The sequence below is a fragment of the Pichia membranifaciens genome (assembly GCF_001661235.1).
Source record: "Pichia membranifaciens NRRL Y-2026 unplaced genomic scaffold PICMEscaffold_2, whole genome shotgun sequence".
NCBI classification, from domain to species: Eukaryota; Fungi; Ascomycota; class Pichiomycetes; order Pichiales; family Pichiaceae; genus Pichia; species Pichia membranifaciens.
The window spans coordinates 580,434-598,146 of record NW_017566983.1 but is presented as its reverse complement, the minus strand read 5'-3'; the positions used below and the strand labels follow the sequence as shown (position 1 = coordinate 598,146).

The following is a 17,713-nucleotide window of genomic DNA, read 5'->3' as shown; positions in this document are numbered from 1 at the left end:
GATGGTGCTGACGATGGAGCTGAAGATGGAACCGACGATGGTGCAGAAGATGGTGCTGACGATGGAGCTGAAGATGGTGCAGAAGATGGTGCAGAAGATGGTGCTGACGATGGTGCTGACGATGGTGCAGAAGATGGTCCAGCCGATGGAACCAACGATGGAACCGACGATGGTGCTGACGATGGTGCTGACGATGGAACCGACGATGGAACCGACGATGGTGCTGACGATGGTGCAGAAGATGGAACCGACGATGGAACCGACGATGGTGCAGCCGATGGTGCTGACGATGGTGCTGACGATGGAGCTGAAGATGGAACCGACGATGGTGCAGAAGATGGTGCTGACGATGGTGCAGAAGATGGTGCTGAAGATGGTGCTGACGATGGTGCAGAAGATGGTCCAGCCGATGGTGCAGAAGATGGTGCAGGCGATGGTGCTGACGATGGTGCAGCCGATGGTGCTGACGATGGTGCAGAAGATGGTGCAGAAGATGGAACCGACGATGGAACCGACGATGGTGCTGACGATGGAGCTGAAGATGGTGCAGAAGATGATCTCTTCGATGGAACCGACGATATGTTCTTGGATGGCGCTGAAGATGGTGCAGACGATATTTTGTTCGATGAAACAGTAAATAATATCGACGATGACGACACCAAGTTGCAAGACGGGCCCGGTGTGCTGACGATAACACTAACAGTGGTCTTCATGTAGTCGTCAGAGTTGTCGGAATCATCAGCAACAAAATTCATAGGTTGCACCTCCACAGTGTATGTACCAGTGGCTAGTACACAATCCGTTGCGGGAACAGTGGTTGTCACAGAAGTGGTACAAGACGGGCCCGGTGTGCTGACGATAACACTAACAGTGGTCTTCATGTAGTCGTCAGAGTTGTCGGAATCATCAGCAACAAAACCCACAGGCTGCACCTCCACAGTGTATGTACCAGTGGCTAGTACACAGTCCGTTGCGGGAACAGTGGTTGTCACAAAAGTGGTACAAGACGGGCCCGGTGTGCTGACGATAACACTGACAATTGTGGTCACAGCATAATTTGAGGCAGTTACCTGTGTAGTGGAGGTGGTAGTTGTTAACCAACAATCTGCAGCAGGAACAGTGGTATGTATAGTTGTAACTGCATAACATGCAGGTGGAGGAGTTTCAACAATTACTTGAACGGTCTCCGTGATTGCGTAATCTGATCCCATAGTTGAAAAAGTCGATGTTGTTTCATGTGAATAACAATTAGAAGCAGGTTGGGTGAATGTAGTATAGTAGGTGGTGGGTGGTGGGGCATAACATGAAGCGCCTGGGCCACTCACAATCTCAACGCCAACAGTGGTTATGGTACCATGTACTGTGGTCGTTTTGTATGAGGTGGTCGTGCCTGATCCAGTGCAGCCTCCATAAACCTCCGAAGTGGACCAAGAGTAAATGACAGAAGTATCAGGAACAATGATAATTTCCTCAGTAGTAGTAATTGGGAAACCATCTCGCCCGGTTAGTGTAGTTTCGGTGAGAATAGTGGATGTTTGTGGTCTTTTCCAAGTACTGGTTGTTTCAATCATTGAAGATGGCCTATAAACCACTTTGTAAGTAGATGTGGAGACGATACCAAACCGATTTGTAAAAACCCCTGTTTCTGTTGCAGTGGAATATCCGGTTCCAGTCCAAAGAGATACAGACTGTGCATAGGAAGGTACGTAGTTTACTACTTCGAAACCTGTGACTAAAGTTTCTTGGTAGTAGAGTGTACTGGTTTCTGTTTTTGTATATACTCCGCTCCACTCATATACCGTGGTACTTGGAGTTGGATAAATGATTTCCCATTCCCAGCCTGTGGAAGTGCCGGTAACAACAGGAGAAAATGTAGTTGTAACATAATTTTTATTCCAAAACGAAGTGGTTGTAGGAAAGTCCGTTTCTTCAACAACAACATAAGTGTGGCCATTTTGGGTGGTAGTGTAGGTGGATCCAACAGTACCAACAGAGATACTAGTATATGGTGTAGGATAAACAATATCGATTTCAACATATTGACTTGTAATACCATTTTCAACTTTTGTCCTTGTAAAACTTTTTGTATGTGCAACAGTGTCGGTTCCACTGCTATAGACATAACTGTACGATGGGACCAATTTGACGATATATGCAGAGGTTTGCATCACGCCGTCTTTCGTTAATGTAACAGTTGTTGTATATTGAGAAGTAGTTGGTGTGCCCCATACTTCGGTGGAAGTACCACGGGGATATTCAACAACATAACCACGAGAAGTTGACGTTTTACCATCATGGACTATGACGCTGGTTGTCATGAATGTAGATGTATGAGCTCCGTTATAGAATGTAGTCAAAGTTTCAACGCTTGGGCCAACAACAACAATATCTGAAGTTATAATAGGCTTACCTTTTACAGCTGTAGTAAAGGCAGATGTTGTAGTGTATAAAGTGTTGACTTTTGTTGGAATATATGTGTACTGTAAGTTTGGCTCTTCCACGACAATGACGCTACTTGTGTAAATCTCGGAAACACCTGTCACAACAATTTGAGATGTTAAAGTTTTTGTTGCTTGCACATTTGTGTAAAGTGAGGTTGTTGATAGTAAGGGAACCCCAATGACAATAACTTCAGCTGGAAGTGTATTACCATTGTCTACAATAGTAGACACGTACGATGATGTGTAATAAGAAGAGCCTGAAATGTAACTGGTATAAATCTTATCATATGATGTGAAGTAAACTTGCTTTTCAATAACAACAGTAGTGGTACCAGCAACAGTGATAGTTTGAGGAATTGTGACAGTCGTGGCAACATCCTTACTATAGATAAAAGTCGTTGATGACTGAAAGGTAGTAGTAATTGTTGTAGCAACACATTTATTGACTGAATCGTCATTGACTAGCTGATATACCAATGCACCAATGTTCACGGCGCTGGAGTCACCTGGAGCTGTTACCGACAAGTCAATACCACCAGCACTAATCACATTAGCATATACAATTCTGATTGGATAGTAAGAACCAGCTTCAAAATAAATCCAAACGTAAGATGCATCAGATGGTGCATCCCAAGCTTTGTAAGAAAACAGTGCCGCAGTGTCTGCGCTTCCAGTTGGAATTTCACCTGGTTTGCAGCAGTCATAAGCAGCGTCACCAATAAAGACCATAGCGCCATCGTCAACTTTTGACATATCAAATGCGTAAATACCATCCTTTTCAGCTATGAAACAGTAACAAAAAACATTTCAAAGATAACTATGTTAGTAACTTGTAAGTAAGAGAGGAATATATTGAGCTGGTTGAGCAAAGACGTGAACCTACCTTTGAAGTATCCAGTGAATTCGATTGCAAAACTAGACGTATCTACATTGACACCAAATAGATTACGTTCACCTCCCGGAACGCTAAAATTTATGTTAGTGATATCAGAGGCTGTACCGACAACGCTACCAGTCCTATAGCCCTGTGCATAGAAACTTGGATCCGAGTATACGCTCGTAGCAATATCAGCGAATTGATAGAACACACCGTTGAAACCTTCCAGGGAGCTAATAGCATTAATATTACAACCAACGACACTTGTTTGAATTGAATTATCAGCGATAGTTGAACAAGCAAACAGAGCTGCCCACAACAAATAAGTCACTAATTTCATTTGAAGCTTGTTAACCAATTCGTGGCTATTGTGCTAGCAAAAAAATACTAAGAGAGGAAACAAATTTTGGCAAAGTCGTAGAGCAATGTTAGACAAGGAGGAAAGATAGCTAAAACCAGAATTAACTTTTTCATCAAGTAAGGGAAATCCAATACTTAAAAGCAAGATCGAGTCAAGCTCATTTTATTTTCTTCGCCAAGGGCTCGGCAAATGAGAAACTAATCGAGGAGCAAAAAATATTCATGCATGCACTCATCAATAACCGTGTAATAACTGTCATAATACGGCAGAGTCATCAGGTAAGAGAAGAAATTGAAGTCATTGGAAGAAAATTTACAATAGAGGTCAAGACCACATGGAAGCACAAGTACAGGCTGAACTTGCAGTGAATTTTGTATTTTCAATATTATCACATGCATGCAAGTAGAGATTCGCGACTGGAAAATCATGCTGTATTTCCGTAGAAACCCGCTTCTATGCATAAAGTGATGCATGTACTTCTTACCCAACGGTGCTAAACTCATGCTCTCTACAAAAGGATCTGCTGGAGGTGCGGCTATTAACTATGAAAAGCTACAGCCGTGTGTGTAATCAAAGGTGAGGAACGTAAAAAGTAAGGAAAAGTTTGTACCGAGAGGTGGGAATCTGTGTTGGTACAAGAATCAGTGACGCGGGTGTGATGGGCTGAAACAATTTCATGAAATGAATTGAATCGGAACAAGCCCATGTACAGCTACCTAAAAATTAGTCAAACAGATTACATTTGTATTTAGCGAACGATTTCTTCAAAACACTGATGTTGGAGCGAGAGCAAATTCGGCGGGAAAAAAGTAGTTCGCAAATTTTATGGGAAGACAAAATTCCAAGTGGTGGACGCTCACTCTAACCAGTACAATTATGCGGGCGTTTAATAGAATTTTGTAGGAGTCATTTTTTGAAATGAGGGCACCCGCGATACTAATCATCAACTGGTGCATGCTATTATTTAGCTGCACATCCTGCATGGTCAGGATTATAGTACCCATCAAAAGAGGTATCTGCTATTTACAGCCCCTTTTGCCGACATGATATCCGCTATATGCCGCCCAGCCTGAGTGCAGCGACAACTTAAATTGACCAGTCCACGCGCAAGCTGTGGCTTGGAGCTATATTCCGCATGAGCATCAAAGCTGTGCATTATGTGGGCTTCATGAACATTCAAAGCATTGCGGTTGGAAATGGATTATTTTCAGGAAACTGAGAGGTCTCTCCCGATGTACTATAGTTGACAAGCTATCAAAGCCCTATAGACATTAAATTTTGTTCTGGCCTTTGACACAACTCTTTGCCTGTTTGTTAAACTGTGAGCAACCACCTGATAAATCGCTTTTTCCCTATCTGCATAGCATGCTCTACTTCTTGCAATTGAGAATTAAGAGAAAGGAATGCTTGAGGAAGCCTCCACGACTTAAAACAAACCAAAATCTTCCTGCACAAAGTTGCGACCCGCGCAATGATATTCACTCTTGAAGTCCATAATCTGCAATGCGGCTATATTGCTCTTTGTTTTACTTGCGGGGCTTCTCAAACAAAGCCTTGTTTCTCACCCTGCGAGAATGTAACGGAAAAAACTAAGAAAATAGTAAAGGCCTTGTTACCGACCCGCTGAGCTATAACTAACCCGACAATTATCCGAACACCAGGTGATAATGTTGAGCGTGATCATACGTAGAAAATCCAGTGTGAACATGTGTTTTTACGAACACAAATGCATGCATGCCTACGTGCATACATAAGCTCCGCTTTCCACGCTTAGTTTTGCCTCTTCGAAACGCCGGTAAAAAAGCCAAAATTTTGAATCAGGTTTTGCTAAGAAGAATTATTCTGTCTTTAATTGCTTCTGAAACACCGATGTAGTAACACATCACTGTGTCGAAAAAAGAACTAGATCTGGCAGATCTAAATCCGGTCGAGAGGTGAGAATACACTTACGATTGCTTTTTAATCTCTTTTTCACAAAAAAAAAAGGACTGTTTTCAAAATCATGCATTTCGCTTATGTCAGTAGCTGACCTAATATGCAATAGATCATGACTAGTCCTCTCATTACACGAAACCATAAAGTCGGTTTTTTGAAAGTTGGAGTGTTCATACTTAATTGGTTTCGCCTAATCTGAATTTTTGTCGGAAAAAAGCAAAAAGGAGCTGTACTTGCTGCAGAAAAGAGATGTTAATATTTTCTCAGTTCACAAGGACACCAGAACACAAATTCAGTAGATGCTCGTTTATCAATTACCTCGATAGTGAGATGCTAAAGCCAGGCATTCGTATAGCTTACGTAACTAAAAAAGTAAATTTCAGCTACAACTTTTTTCAATTTGTTTTTTACTTTTTCAGTTTTTTATTTTTTTGTTCTTCATAAAGACATGATGATTGATCTAGGGAGAACATCTCGTAGTGTGATACTTCAAATAATCTCCACTTCACTAAAGTAGTATCTGCTTTTTGCATTCATTCACTAGCTTTTCTGCAAAGAGTGAGAATATGTCTAACGATTCCGATGCTGACTCAATTTCATCGTCCCCAACGGTAACTTCAACGTTGTTGGGGTATGTTGACATCGCAATCTCGGAAGACGAACCACTATATGCAAAAGATTCATTCATCGGTGGGCAGCCACTCCCAATGGACAAATTGTCTCCTATTCCTTATAACCTTGTGCATTGCAAAAATTGCCACAAACCAATGCGGTTGTTAGCTCAGTGTACTGCAGACATACCTGACACCTACTACGATCGTACATTGTATGTTTTCATATGTATCGAAGCGAAGTGCCGTCGTAAAGAGGGAAGTGTCCGAGCAATCCGGGGAGTGAAAAAAGATGAAAAAGAGATGCAAAGAAAAGAGAGGGAAGATAAAGAACAGGAGGAAGCACATAAACTGAAGGAACAAGAACAGCTAGCAAAGGAAAAGGAAACCAAGGATTTGGTCCAGAACTTGTTTTCCCCGGCTGCCTCATCAACAACTCAGACTTTGGAGAACCCTTTTGCAAGTTCTACTGCAAACCCTTTTGCCAACGCCTCGAATCCTTTTGATACAAAGAATGTGGCCACAGCTTTACAAAAGGTTCAAGATGAGAATCCTACGTTTGCCGATGTGGCGAGAACATCTGCTGCAAAGGCAAATAAAACATCCAAACAACAGTTTGCTGAGAAAAAGATCGTGGAGTACAATTTGCCCGAGTTCAAAGGATTCATTCTGTACTTTGAGCAAGAAAAATTGGATCCTTCCAAACAAAAGCTACCTCCTATACCAGAAAACCTTAAAATTGAGGAGGAGGGAGAATTTGTTGAAGACAGTCCGTCATTGAATAATGTTCAGCAGGGTAATCTTCCCAAAATAAACCCTGAAAAAAATAAGGAAACTGAAGATTTGTCAAAACTATTTGATGATCAAACCTTCCAGAATTTTACAAGAATACTATCTTACAACACCCAGCAGGTTTTGCGTTATGAGCCCGATGGATCGCCCATTTTATATTCATCCAAAGACAAACTCAGCCGAATTTTCTACTCGGAAAGTGGAAAGTTCAAGAGCAGATCAGAGTGGAACATCCCCTCTCCAGCATACAACCCAAGCGGCAGCCGACGTTTTGAAATGCAGCTAATGCCTAAGATGATCATTGATTTGGAAAATGACATTGATGATATCCAACAGATCATGCAGAACGGAATGGAATGGGGTACAATTATAGTTGCTACCGATAGTGAGGACTTTGTGCCCCTCAACTGGCTTGACAAAAACGGTGTTGCTTACCTTGAAGAGTGGTGCGGTGTCCAATGGGAAGAAGGGCCCAGGCTTTAATGATGAGATGGAAACGGCGTAGCATATTTTACATCAATCTACGCCCGAGTCTAGTTTTTACTTGTGTGTACACGTTTAGTGCTGTAACTGCATCTGAATATTACGGGCGTTGGTGATTCTGGCGTGTTTGTATTTTGTCTATTCAATCTCCGAAAAAGTGGAAGCGAGAAGATGTCAATTTTCGGGCTTCGAACATGGGGATTGTATTTTATCTGCGGCTGTTCCTGCTGTTGCTTTTTTTTTACAAACTCAATTCTCTTCTCCGTCGGAGTAATGTCGACATCAGCATAAGAAGATAAACAAGTTAAAGAAACAAAAGCGATGTTCACTCCACTAGAGTCTTCCCTGGGGGCGCTTCTCATCCAGGCGGCAACATCATCTTATATGCACCTGGAAGGAAAGTCAATAGGCTTTTCATCCATTTTGTACAACTCGGTATTCAAACCGTCAGTCCACTCAGCATCCATTCTGCTAGGTCTTTTCATCTCTTCTGGATTTGTCAATAAGTTTTTGCCCTCATTTTCCCCAGCGGTGGTCCCCGCAACGATAAGCACGTTTCCAACGAGCTACTTGGTTGCAGGATTGCTAGTTGGCGCAGGGACCAGTGCTGGATGTGGATGCACCAGTGGACACATGCTAATAGGTCTTAGTCGATTGAGGTGGCGGAGCTTTGTTGCTACGTGCACGTTTTTCCTCACTGCAGTGATAACTACGGTGCTCATGGGCAGCTTCAGAGTGGATCCTCGCGGAGTCCCGAGCTACGAATACGACCACAGTTTCACAGGTTTCAAAGAAAACATGATGCTGTTACTTGCGCTCGTTGTTCTTGGCCAACTTTGGTCCTACATTGTCCTTCCCAGAATCGGCCTCTGGCTCAAGCACAAAAACGACAAAGTCCCCACCACTCGTACATCTCTTGCCGACAACTTCGTGCGCTGGATTACCGGAATAAGCTCAGGCTTTTTGTTTGGAACGGGCCTTTGCGTCGCAGGCATGACCGACACATCCAAAATCATAGGGTTCCTTTCCTTTTGGAGACCGGCCAGCTTCGACCCAAGCTTGGCAATGATACCTCTCTTCTGCATTGCCCCAAACATTCTTTTATGGAAAAAATGGCTTCCTCAAACAAAAGCAGAGGCCATATTTACAGCTGCAAAGGACGGGGACGCTACTGTCACTGTCAAGAAGCCTCTTTTTGAGTCCGAATACGACTTGAACTTCAGTGAAGAAACCAGCCTCCAGTTTCTTCTAGGAAACGCGGTTTTCGGCGTCGGCTGGGCACTTGCCGGTGTCTGTCCCGGGCCTGGAATTGTCACCATGTTTACTGAGATTAACGCCTTCACCGTCGGCAGAGGCGTGCTCTTTGTGGCAGGATTTCTTGGTGGCTCGTTTCTCCAGAAACATGTCTTGCTATGAGAGCCCGCCACCCCAAACACCGTGCGAAAGCTTCTGTGCACCGCGAGAGCCCACTCTAAGGCCACGTCGAACGAAAAAAAAGGACGACGACGACGACGCACATGGGCTAGTTTTGAAAACATCTGGGATCTGGTGAAGAAGTTGGCCGTCGGTGATGTGCATATAAGTGCTGTGTAGTGTAGCCAAATCCCCAGGACCAAACGGAGCAAAAGAGTTTATATTTCTCACAACCGTTTTCTTACAGCTACTGTTCATCTTCTTTGATTTCGGGAAACCCTCCTACCTCCTATCTCATCTGCCTATACACTATTCAACTCAGATCGAACTTCATATCCGTGTTTGCCAAGATACATCTACATATATATATATATCCTACAGCGGTTATATACATAAAACCTCCTTGCCACACTTTCCCTAGTTTTGTCCCTGTATCTTCCGTTTTTACTGCCCACTGTTTCCGTCGACCTCCCTGTGTTCAGCCACATACTACCTTTTCAACCTTTGCTCTCAGTCATGTCCACTCCAGCTGAATTGTTAGCATTGAAGCACGCCCAAGCAAGCGCTGCCGAAGAGCCATCTTCGCCTGCCCCAACTGAATTCTCAACCGCAACCCCTAACTCTGTTGAGGACTCTGTGACCACTGCCAGCTCTACTTCCGCAGACGACATTCTCGACGAGGTTACCGAGATTAAGCCGAAGAAGGTCATCAGAATGGACGATGACGCATATTTTCCATCTCTAGGTGACGCCACAGGCTCTGCTCCTGCCCTATGGGGCCCTTCCTCTGACCCAACAAGGTCTTCGTGGGCAAAGCCAGTCTCTTCTTTCAGGCCTGCCGTCAAATCGTCTTCCACTCAAGTTACTTTCATCATTGCCGACGAGCAACAACAAAATCTTGCGAAAGGAGAACTTTTCAAGATTTTTGCCAAGATCCAGGCTTCTTTGAACGTCAAAGTGGAGTCAACTTACTCAGGTGCCACGAAGAAGAGAACCTTCCTTTTAAATGGGCCTTCCGATAACGTTCCACAGGCAAAGAGAGAGCTTATCAGGCAATTGACCAAACCTACCAAGATTTCCTTTGAAATTCCATCCAAGTTAAGATCTGCTGTCATTGGATCTGGCGGTAAAACTTTAAAGCCAATCATCGAAGCGACATCGGTGAGAATTGACATCGGTAGAGAATCAGAAACTTCTGAAAGCTCCAACTCTTTGCTGACGGAAGACGAGGAATTGTTTGGTAAATCATTAACTGTCACCATTGAGGGGGATATTCAAGGATGTTCTGATGCAAAGGCTAAGATTCTAGCAATTGTTAATGAGCATACCAAGACTTTGAGTGTCAGAGTTCCTGTTTCTGAAAAATTGAAACCCTTTGTCACCAATGAAATTGCTGAAACTGTTTTCCCTGAAGGAGTTGAAGCTATCTGTCCAGAGCCATCTTCGAGAATTAGCTACATCTTGGTCACAGGTCCAAGAGAAGGTGTAATTGAAGCACGTAATGCCATCAAATCTACATTGGTTTCTTTGGACAACCAGGTTGTTGTCGAAGAGCGTGAAGTTCCGAAGCATTTGCATCCATTTTTAGACACTGACAAAATTCTAGAAGCTACTAGCGTGGTGATGGAAGTACCTCCACAAGATGAAACTTCCTCCAAGGTTAAGTTTATTGGTGTAAAATCAAACATTTCAAAAGCTATTCCATTCGCAAAAAACTTAACATCCGAGTATTTTGTTGACTCCTTGGATATCTCCAAATCTCACGGTGGCAACTATCAACATGCCAAATATCTGACTGCATTTTTTGCTTACACCAAGTACTTTGATGCATTAAGTTCACAGTACGGTATCAAGGTCTCAGGTCCTTCATACAAGAATATAATTGATCCTGAAGTCAAAAATGTCGTCATTTCTTTCAGCTCTACTAAAGATAAGAAGGATGATATAAAGAAGGCAAGAAAAGACCTAGTTGATAATGTCAATAAGATTACCCCTAACTTTGTTAAAGCTGTATCTGACATTGAATCATTTCTCTTCCCTAAGTTAGATAACACCGTGCCAATTGAAAATAACGTTTCTGTCGTTCCTTTAGGCTCATTGGCAGGTGCAGGTAACATGCTCTTGTTAATTGTTCAACAAAACGATGACGAGTTTTTACCATCCGCAGACCAAGTTGAGGCTAAGTTAAATGTTGTCAATGAATCGCTTAACGAGCTCAGAGCTTTGAGTAAGGATTTGATTGCTGAAACTATTGAGACTCCTGCTGCAGATCAAGCTCACCTTGAAGGTAGCACACTGAACGTTCTTTTAAACAAATATGAACCAAACAGTATTGAAATCAAACTTCACCAGAATGCTGATGGCGCTTCGCCAGATGAAATATATCTCAGAGGTTACAAAAACGAAATCAAGAAAGCGATTGGTGACATTCAGCAACTCATTGATGATGTTAAGAATTACGAGGAAGCATCTAAGTACAACACCGTTATTGAATTCCCATCTAAATATTTGGCTAGATTCATTGGCCAAAAGGGTGCATCGTTGAACCAAATTAGAGATGAATTCGATGTTAAGATAGATGTGTTGACTGATGACTCGGATAAGGTTGAGAGTGCTGAGATCAAACTTACAGGCCTCAAGTCAAATGTCGATGAGTGTATTAAGAAGGTAAGTCAATTGTCCAAGAAGTGGGCTGATGAAAAGACCGCAACGTTAAACATCGAACAGAAGTTCCGCAAACAATTGATTGGTCCGAGCGGTGTCTATGTCAATAGGCTTCAAGATAAATACAATGTTAAAATCCAATTTTCTGATTCGAACGAAACTAAGGGTAGTGTTGTTATCAAGGGTCCTTCTAGAGGTGTTGCTAAGGCTGAAGAGGAAATCAAGCAGCTCTTGGATTACGAAAAGGAAAATGGCTTTGTTGAGGTCATTCAAGTTCCTAGCGAAGCATTGTCGAGAGTTATTGGCAAAAGTGGTGAAACCATTAATGATATTTCTGTGGACACTGGGGTCAGAATCCATGCCAAGACAGATCAAGCTAAAGCTCAGGAAACAGGTTCTGCGGATTTTGAGATAGTCGGTTCCAAAGCCGGTATCAAGGAAGCAAAATCAAAGATTGATGCCATTGTCAAGCGTATTGTAAATTCTACCTCTGAAACCATTGAGGTTGATCCAAAATGGTATGGTAACTTGATTGGTCCTAGCGGTAAGACGTTGCGTGAAATCGTCATTAATGCTGGTGGATCTGAAACCGACCGTGATTTTAGACGTTTCATACAATTTCCTGCACGGAACTCGGAATCCACGACCATTGTTTGCGAAGGAGACAAGGCCGTTGTCGCCAAGATTATTGACACTATCAGCGCAATGGTGAAGGATTTTGAGAGCGTGACCGATGAGACTATCGAAGTCCCTAAAAAACAACATAGACACATTGTTGGCTCCGGTGGTTCTGTGAGAAGGTCCCTCGAGGACGAGTTCAAGGTCAAGATCTTCGTTCCAAAGCAAGATAGCGAAAGCGACCTAGTCAGAATCAACGGCAAGCCAGAAAATATTGCCAAGGCAGCTGAGAAGATCCAAGCCCTGACTGCTTCGAAATAGATAGCAATTTGCTAAATAGCCAAAACTGAGTTTTTGCCCTCCTCTTTTGATTTATAGAAAACTTATCTGTGTATGTGTATGTCCACCATGCCTAGATATATGTAAAAGCAAGCCAAAAAAGATAAAGCATAAGTTAATGTAAGATATCACGTGATCCTTTCTCCCCTTCCCCCCGCCTTTCAGAAAGCCGATTTTTCTCATTTTCATGCATTTTTGTTGGTCGTGGACGAGATGGTGGTTGCATTGTAAGGATATTGTTTCACCCGTGACGTGTGAGAAAGAGAAAAGCATTGCAGGCAAGAAAGGCAGGAACAGGGATTTTAGTCAATCACTACCGTCACAACACAAAAAAGAGTTCTTACTTCACGATGGACATGAATATAGAAGTTGAAGGACTCAAGAGCAAGAACACACCTTCCCTTATCGGATCTTCCTTAAGAGACTCCTCAGACCAAATACCTACTCTGAAGTCCTTTAATTCAGACTCAACGAAAGCATCTTTTGTCAAGTCTGAGTCAGCTTCAGAGCTAGTTCCTGTTGATGAGATTGCCAAAGAGGGTGGTCTCACTACGGACCAAGAAGAGCAAGAGCTGAATGACGTGTTGGATAGAGAGGGACACGTGAAGAAGAACTTGATCCCGGATGCGGTGATGTCAGAGGAGTTGAAGTCAAATGTGTCTACCACATCGCTCACTCCTGCTGAATTGAAAGACTTAAATGTCGAAGAGGAAAGGATTGATGATGGAAACAAGGAAACTATTTTGGGTGGTGATGCAGATAAGTATCTAGCTCCTGCCGGTGGTACCTCAAGCGACTACAAATATCCCCTGAAGAAGAAGAAGGGAAAAGATTTGACTCAATTAGAAGACTCAAATCTTTTCATTGAGCCCGACAAAATGCGCAGTGTTGATGACATCATTAACGTGGTAAATAAGGGTAACTTTGAAAAAGCAAGTACCTTGATCGATGGAAATGTTGTAAAATCAATTTGCCCGAGCACCAAGAGCTTGTCTCTTGAAGAAGTGAAGGAAGTTGAAGATCCGCCGGTTCCAGATAGTGCAATTGAAGTCGACTCTGAATTCACGCCTCCAGCGGCGATGAGAGAAGGTTCCGAATCCAGATTGTTGGAGGAGCAAAGATCAAGATCTCTCTCAAGGCATAGACACTCATCATCGCGATCGAATGATCATGGTGACAGGCCTAATCTCGCAAGAGGGGAGTCGATTCACAGTGGTTTAAACGGTGACCTTTCAATCACTAGTACTTACGACAAAAGCTCACACTCTCTGGTCTCCGAAAGAAGACCAAGGCATGATCCATCTGGCCCCCGTATCCCGAATTCTTCATCTTTGAACTACCTTCGTTCTATCTCTAGATCACGTTCTAGGATGGCAAACGACCGTAAGGCTTTGGGCGAGGAGCAACTTGACAGCAACGATTTGAGAGAAAGTGGTGCTTTGATTAATGACGATTCCATGTCTAACAGATCTGATATAGAGTATGCTGTCAACAAGGCGTTGGATTTTGTCGAAGACACGCATTCAGTGAAAGGTGGCAAAAGACTTTCGGATGGTGGTGACATTGTTAAGAACTTGCAACAAGGTTTGGCTGAAGTAGCTGAAGAGGAACAAGCGAGCAATCGCAAAAATCTAAGCTCGAATGATTTATTGGACCAGTTGGCAACCTCAGCAATGGAACTAATGCTTGAAGATGATGAAGAGGAAGAGGCTACAAAAAGTGAAAAATCAGGCAGAGCCGACGGGGCTAATGACAAGGAGAGGGGAACGGCCTTGACTGATTCTAATACTGATGAACCTGCAAGTGGGAAAACTATAGTAGAAGATGAAAAATGTCAGGGAGACCAGGTAGAGAACGGTGATAAGTTGACCTCTGAATTGAAAATTGAAGACGGAATTTCTGAAAATGAGAAGGATGAGAACGAGGTGAAAGAATCTAATAATGATGTTCCGGATATCGTTGAAAATAAAACTAACCTCTCTGAAGAAAACGGTTCAGGAGTTGGAGCGACAGAAGTGAAATATTCAAATGAAGCTGAAATAGACGGCAAGATAGATGCAAAAGTTTCAGAGCAGGAGGCTGAGAAGGAAACTGAGATTCCTAAGCATACAGGAGAAGGCGAAGGAGAAGAAAAACTTATTCAAAGTAATGTGAAAGGAACAAGTAGTAGTTACAGCGAGGATACTTCAGGAGCTATAAAGACAGAAAAAAAAGATACAGAATCTGTTGAAAATAATGAGGTTCTTGGAAAACCAGAGAACTCCGAATGGCCAAATCCACAAAAGATTAGTACAGGGCAAAAACAACTAGCAGATACTGAGGTGGAAGCTGATGGGGTTGAAAACCCCGTTGAATTAAACGAGTCTTTGAGCGTGAATGATGATTTTTCTAATGCAGGCAGTGAGGAGATAAAAAAAGTAGTTGGTGAAAAAGAGGAGATGAATTTGATTGAAGAGACAACAAATGATGGTGAAGTTGGATCTACAGAAGCTGGTAAGGTAAATCTGGAAAGTAGCAAAAGCCCTTCTGTGGCTGAAAATACGGAGGTGGCAACAGAACCAAGCCATGCTCCAACCGCTGAAATTGTGCATAGTCACATAAATGATGCTGATGACACAGACGCTATAATTGCAGCAGCTATGAGAGAAAAGGCTATGAAAGAGTCATACAATCCTTTGGGTAAAGATGGTTCTGTTTTTGTTCCAAAAGTAGAAAAGATGACTTTTGAAGATGAGCCTGTCTTTTTGTATACTTCCTTCGCTGGTGGATTTCAAGTTACTACACGCACCAATCGGTTGATCACAATTCTCACTGCAAATCGGGTCAAATTTGAATATCGTGATTTGGGCACGGATGAAGAAGCAAAGAAGGTCTGGAGACGTCACTCGGCTGGTAAAACTCTACCAGGTATTGTGAGAGGTAAGGACGATTTCATTGGAAACTGGCAAGATATTGAAGAAGCTAATGAAGACTACAGAGTGAGGTCTATGATTTACGAAACATATTGATTGTGTCAATTTTGTTTTCTAAAGTGAATGAGTATATAAAAATTGGTATTTACAAAAAATGATGATATAAAATGAATTGAAGCAAAGCAGAATAGTATTTGAATTTCGGCGTGGGTTATGTTCGTCTATACGAACCACGAGCCTTTATGAATACAACATAGGCAGGGAACCTTCGAAAATTCATGTTTATAAAGTAAACAATCCTGTGTTCTTTTTACCGAAAGGATACACCAAAATGGTACTTAAGTATAAGCCCACACTTATACCTAGAGCAACTTGAATCATAACCATACCAAAAGATAAAGAATTAGTATTAGAAGTTGAGGCAGCCTCGCTGCTGTTTGAGTGAACAAGACTATTAGCTGTATTGATACCAGTAAAAACAGAACCTTGAGAGGCAATACCACTCGGAACTTGCACAAAAATCCCTGGCAACATCAATGAAACTGTCATGAAAGTACCCCTTGTTGTGAAATATTTGTTGAATGATTTTAGCAACCTTGAATAGATGTTACTTACAAGCCCTATGATGAAGCATCCCAATGTTGCATTCAATTCCGTAACCTCTTTGAAATGTTTTGAAGAAAAGTAGGATACCACATATCCTGCACCAGAAATGAATGACATCATTGGAAGTTGTGACCATGAGGCTTGATTCGTCAACGCAATACCCATTGTGAATAAAGGGATGAATAGAAAGTAGAACCATGGAGAAATATCTGATTTGCAACTTGTAGCAGATGTCGCATTTTTGTCAAGCCATCCATAAAGAGCAGCACCTAGAGTAAGACCAAAAGAAAGCATGAGGGAATAAATAAAAGCATAGAACATTCGAACACTACCTGCCACAATGTTCCTGCTTTGGAGCTCAAGTGAACCACACAAGATAATGTAACCTGGTAAAATTAAAGCTAGTGAACTTTGAACAATTGCAGCATAACAAAAGGTGTTTCCTCCATTAATGGAACCAATAGCACGAGCAATAAAGCTCGCAATAATACTTGAGCTGACTTCAAAAACTGAAGAATAAAGTGTGTTTTTGGGACAAACCACAAACTGTAAAAATCCAATGATTCCTCCAATCCCGAAACAAATGGGTAAATCAATCCACGAGCCACCAAAACTCCATGGTGCAACGGCAACAGATGCAACCGAATAAAACAAGATACACCACCAAGCATTAAATTTCGGTTTTCTGTTCATTATTTCATCCAAAAGTTCATAGCCCTCCACCGTACCTAATCGATCATGCACAACATTTTTATAGATATCATGAACTTCGTCTAACTTTCCTAAATTCAACCCCTGAGCACAACGAACAAGTTTCATTTCAGAAGTACGCGCATTCAAATCACCGAAAGAAACCAGCATACATCCCGGAAAGTAAATGAAAGAGCCATCAATTTCCAAAACTTGGGCAGTCATAGACATATATTCCTCAAGTCTGTGCGTTGGAGCACCATAAAGCATAAATGCCTTACAGAGAGTTAATATAAACCTCTGTCTTTCTAAAACATCAGCAATATGAACAGTAATACGAGCAGCAGTTTCCTTAGTTAGTTTCTTGTTGAATTTTGCACGCTTTTTGAGGTTTCTATATCCTTGCAGTTCTTGCTTTTCGTAGGGTGTATATGAACTAGCAGATGGAGGTTTCGAAGTAAAATTGGGAAGCGCAAAAGAAACATCCCCTTTTCTCTTCGTGCCCGATTTCCCTTCCAAATTTCCGTGAAATTTTAGTTTCTCCGGTCCAAATAACTTATTTTGGAAAGATGAAGCTCTCTTATGTATTTTGGAAAAACCATCCAGATGTGTTTCTGCATCCTCAGTTAACTCCTCCATCTTACTTCCAAATTCCGGTAGTTCTGCATCCAGGACTGTTGCCGGTTCATGTGGATGCAGTGCTCCCAGTCCATTTTTTCGTATCTCGTTTCCAAGGCTCATATTCAAACTATTAACTTCAGCCGTAGAATTATTCATCTCTTGGTCTGTCAAGGTTGTCCCATCTATTGATGAAGTTGTTGCTGACACTGATGATGGAAGCAAGTGGGTGTTATAAAGTTGAAATAAAGCAGACTGTATTCCTGCTCTATATTTTCTTGGCTTGCTTCTCACATTATCTGGAACATCAATACTCAGCTTATGAATATCTTGTAAATCGTCAAATGGATCAA

General features: G+C 42.1%; 9 protein-coding genes across 9 annotated transcripts in view; 5 read left to right on the top strand and 4 right to left on the bottom strand.

The window, feature by feature from the left end:
* Window positions 1-811, top strand: part of PICMEDRAFT_110467 (hypothetical protein) — a 1,096-nt gene extending 285 nt beyond the window's left edge. The window contains exons 2-3 of the mRNA XM_019159743.1: window positions 13-205; window positions 469-811. Coding sequence (XP_019018403.1) covers window positions 14-205; window positions 469-717 — 441 coding nt within the window. The 5' untranslated portion in view covers window position 13 and the 3' untranslated portion in view covers window positions 718-811. The remainder of the gene's footprint in view (window positions 1-12; window positions 206-468) is intronic.
* A 95-nt stretch (window positions 812-906) lies between these two features.
* PICMEDRAFT_62227 (hypothetical protein) lies at window positions 907-3,689 on the bottom strand (the record flags this gene model as incomplete). Its single annotated transcript, XM_019163467.1, has 3 exons — window positions 3,325-3,689; window positions 950-3,223; window positions 907-926 (listed from the first exon to the last, which is right to left on the bottom strand). Exons 1-3 carry the CDS (start codon window positions 3,656-3,658, stop codon window positions 907-909), a joined length of 2,628 nt encoding a protein of 875 aa, XP_019018402.1. The 5' UTR covers window positions 3,659-3,689.
* Window positions 3,690-5,422: 1,733 nt separating this feature from the next.
* PICMEDRAFT_15263 (hypothetical protein) lies at window positions 5,423-6,113 on the bottom strand. Its single transcript, XM_019160741.1, has one exon. The coding sequence runs from the start codon at window positions 5,754-5,756 to the stop codon at window positions 5,562-5,564; it is 195 nt and encodes a 64-aa protein (XP_019018401.1). The 5' UTR covers window positions 5,757-6,113; the 3' UTR covers window positions 5,423-5,561.
* Window positions 6,078-7,661, top strand: PICMEDRAFT_110098 (hypothetical protein). Its single transcript, XM_019159738.1, has one exon. The coding sequence runs from the start codon at window positions 6,181-6,183 to the stop codon at window positions 7,498-7,500; it is 1,320 nt and encodes a 439-aa protein (XP_019018400.1). The 5' UTR covers window positions 6,078-6,180; the 3' UTR covers window positions 7,501-7,661.
* A 160-nt stretch (window positions 7,662-7,821) lies between these two features.
* On the top strand, window positions 7,822-8,916 carry PICMEDRAFT_71373 (hypothetical protein; the record flags this gene model as incomplete). Its single annotated transcript, XM_019163906.1, has 1 exon — window positions 7,822-8,916. The coding sequence occupies one exon, from the start codon at window positions 7,822-7,824 to the stop codon at window positions 8,914-8,916; it is 1,095 nt and encodes a 364-aa protein (XP_019018399.1).
* Window positions 8,814-9,300, bottom strand: PICMEDRAFT_110194 (hypothetical protein). The gene has a single exon (XM_019159739.1). The coding sequence runs from the start codon at window positions 9,169-9,171 to the stop codon at window positions 8,911-8,913; it is 261 nt and encodes an 86-aa protein (XP_019018398.1). The 5' UTR covers window positions 9,172-9,300; the 3' UTR covers window positions 8,814-8,910.
* A 129-nt stretch (window positions 9,301-9,429) lies between these two features.
* PICMEDRAFT_49875 (hypothetical protein) lies at window positions 9,430-12,669 on the top strand (the record flags this gene model as incomplete). Its single annotated transcript, XM_019163143.1, has 2 exons — window positions 9,430-9,549; window positions 9,619-12,669. 2 exons carry the CDS (start codon window positions 9,430-9,432, stop codon window positions 12,514-12,516), a joined length of 3,018 nt encoding a protein of 1,005 aa, XP_019018397.1. The 3' UTR covers window positions 12,517-12,669.
* A 215-nt stretch (window positions 12,670-12,884) lies between these two features.
* PICMEDRAFT_71371 (hypothetical protein) lies at window positions 12,885-15,542 on the top strand (the record flags this gene model as incomplete). Its single annotated transcript, XM_019163905.1, has 1 exon — window positions 12,885-15,542. The coding sequence occupies one exon, from the start codon at window positions 12,885-12,887 to the stop codon at window positions 15,540-15,542; it is 2,658 nt and encodes an 885-aa protein (XP_019018396.1).
* Window positions 15,543-15,728: 186 nt separating this feature from the next.
* PICMEDRAFT_30721 (hypothetical protein) lies at window positions 15,729-17,012 on the bottom strand (the record flags this gene model as incomplete). Its single annotated transcript, XM_019162650.1, has 1 exon — window positions 15,729-17,012. One exon carries the CDS (start codon window positions 17,010-17,012, stop codon window positions 15,729-15,731), a length of 1,284 nt encoding a protein of 427 aa, XP_019018395.1.
* Between the last annotated feature and the right edge of the window lie 701 nt (window positions 17,013-17,713).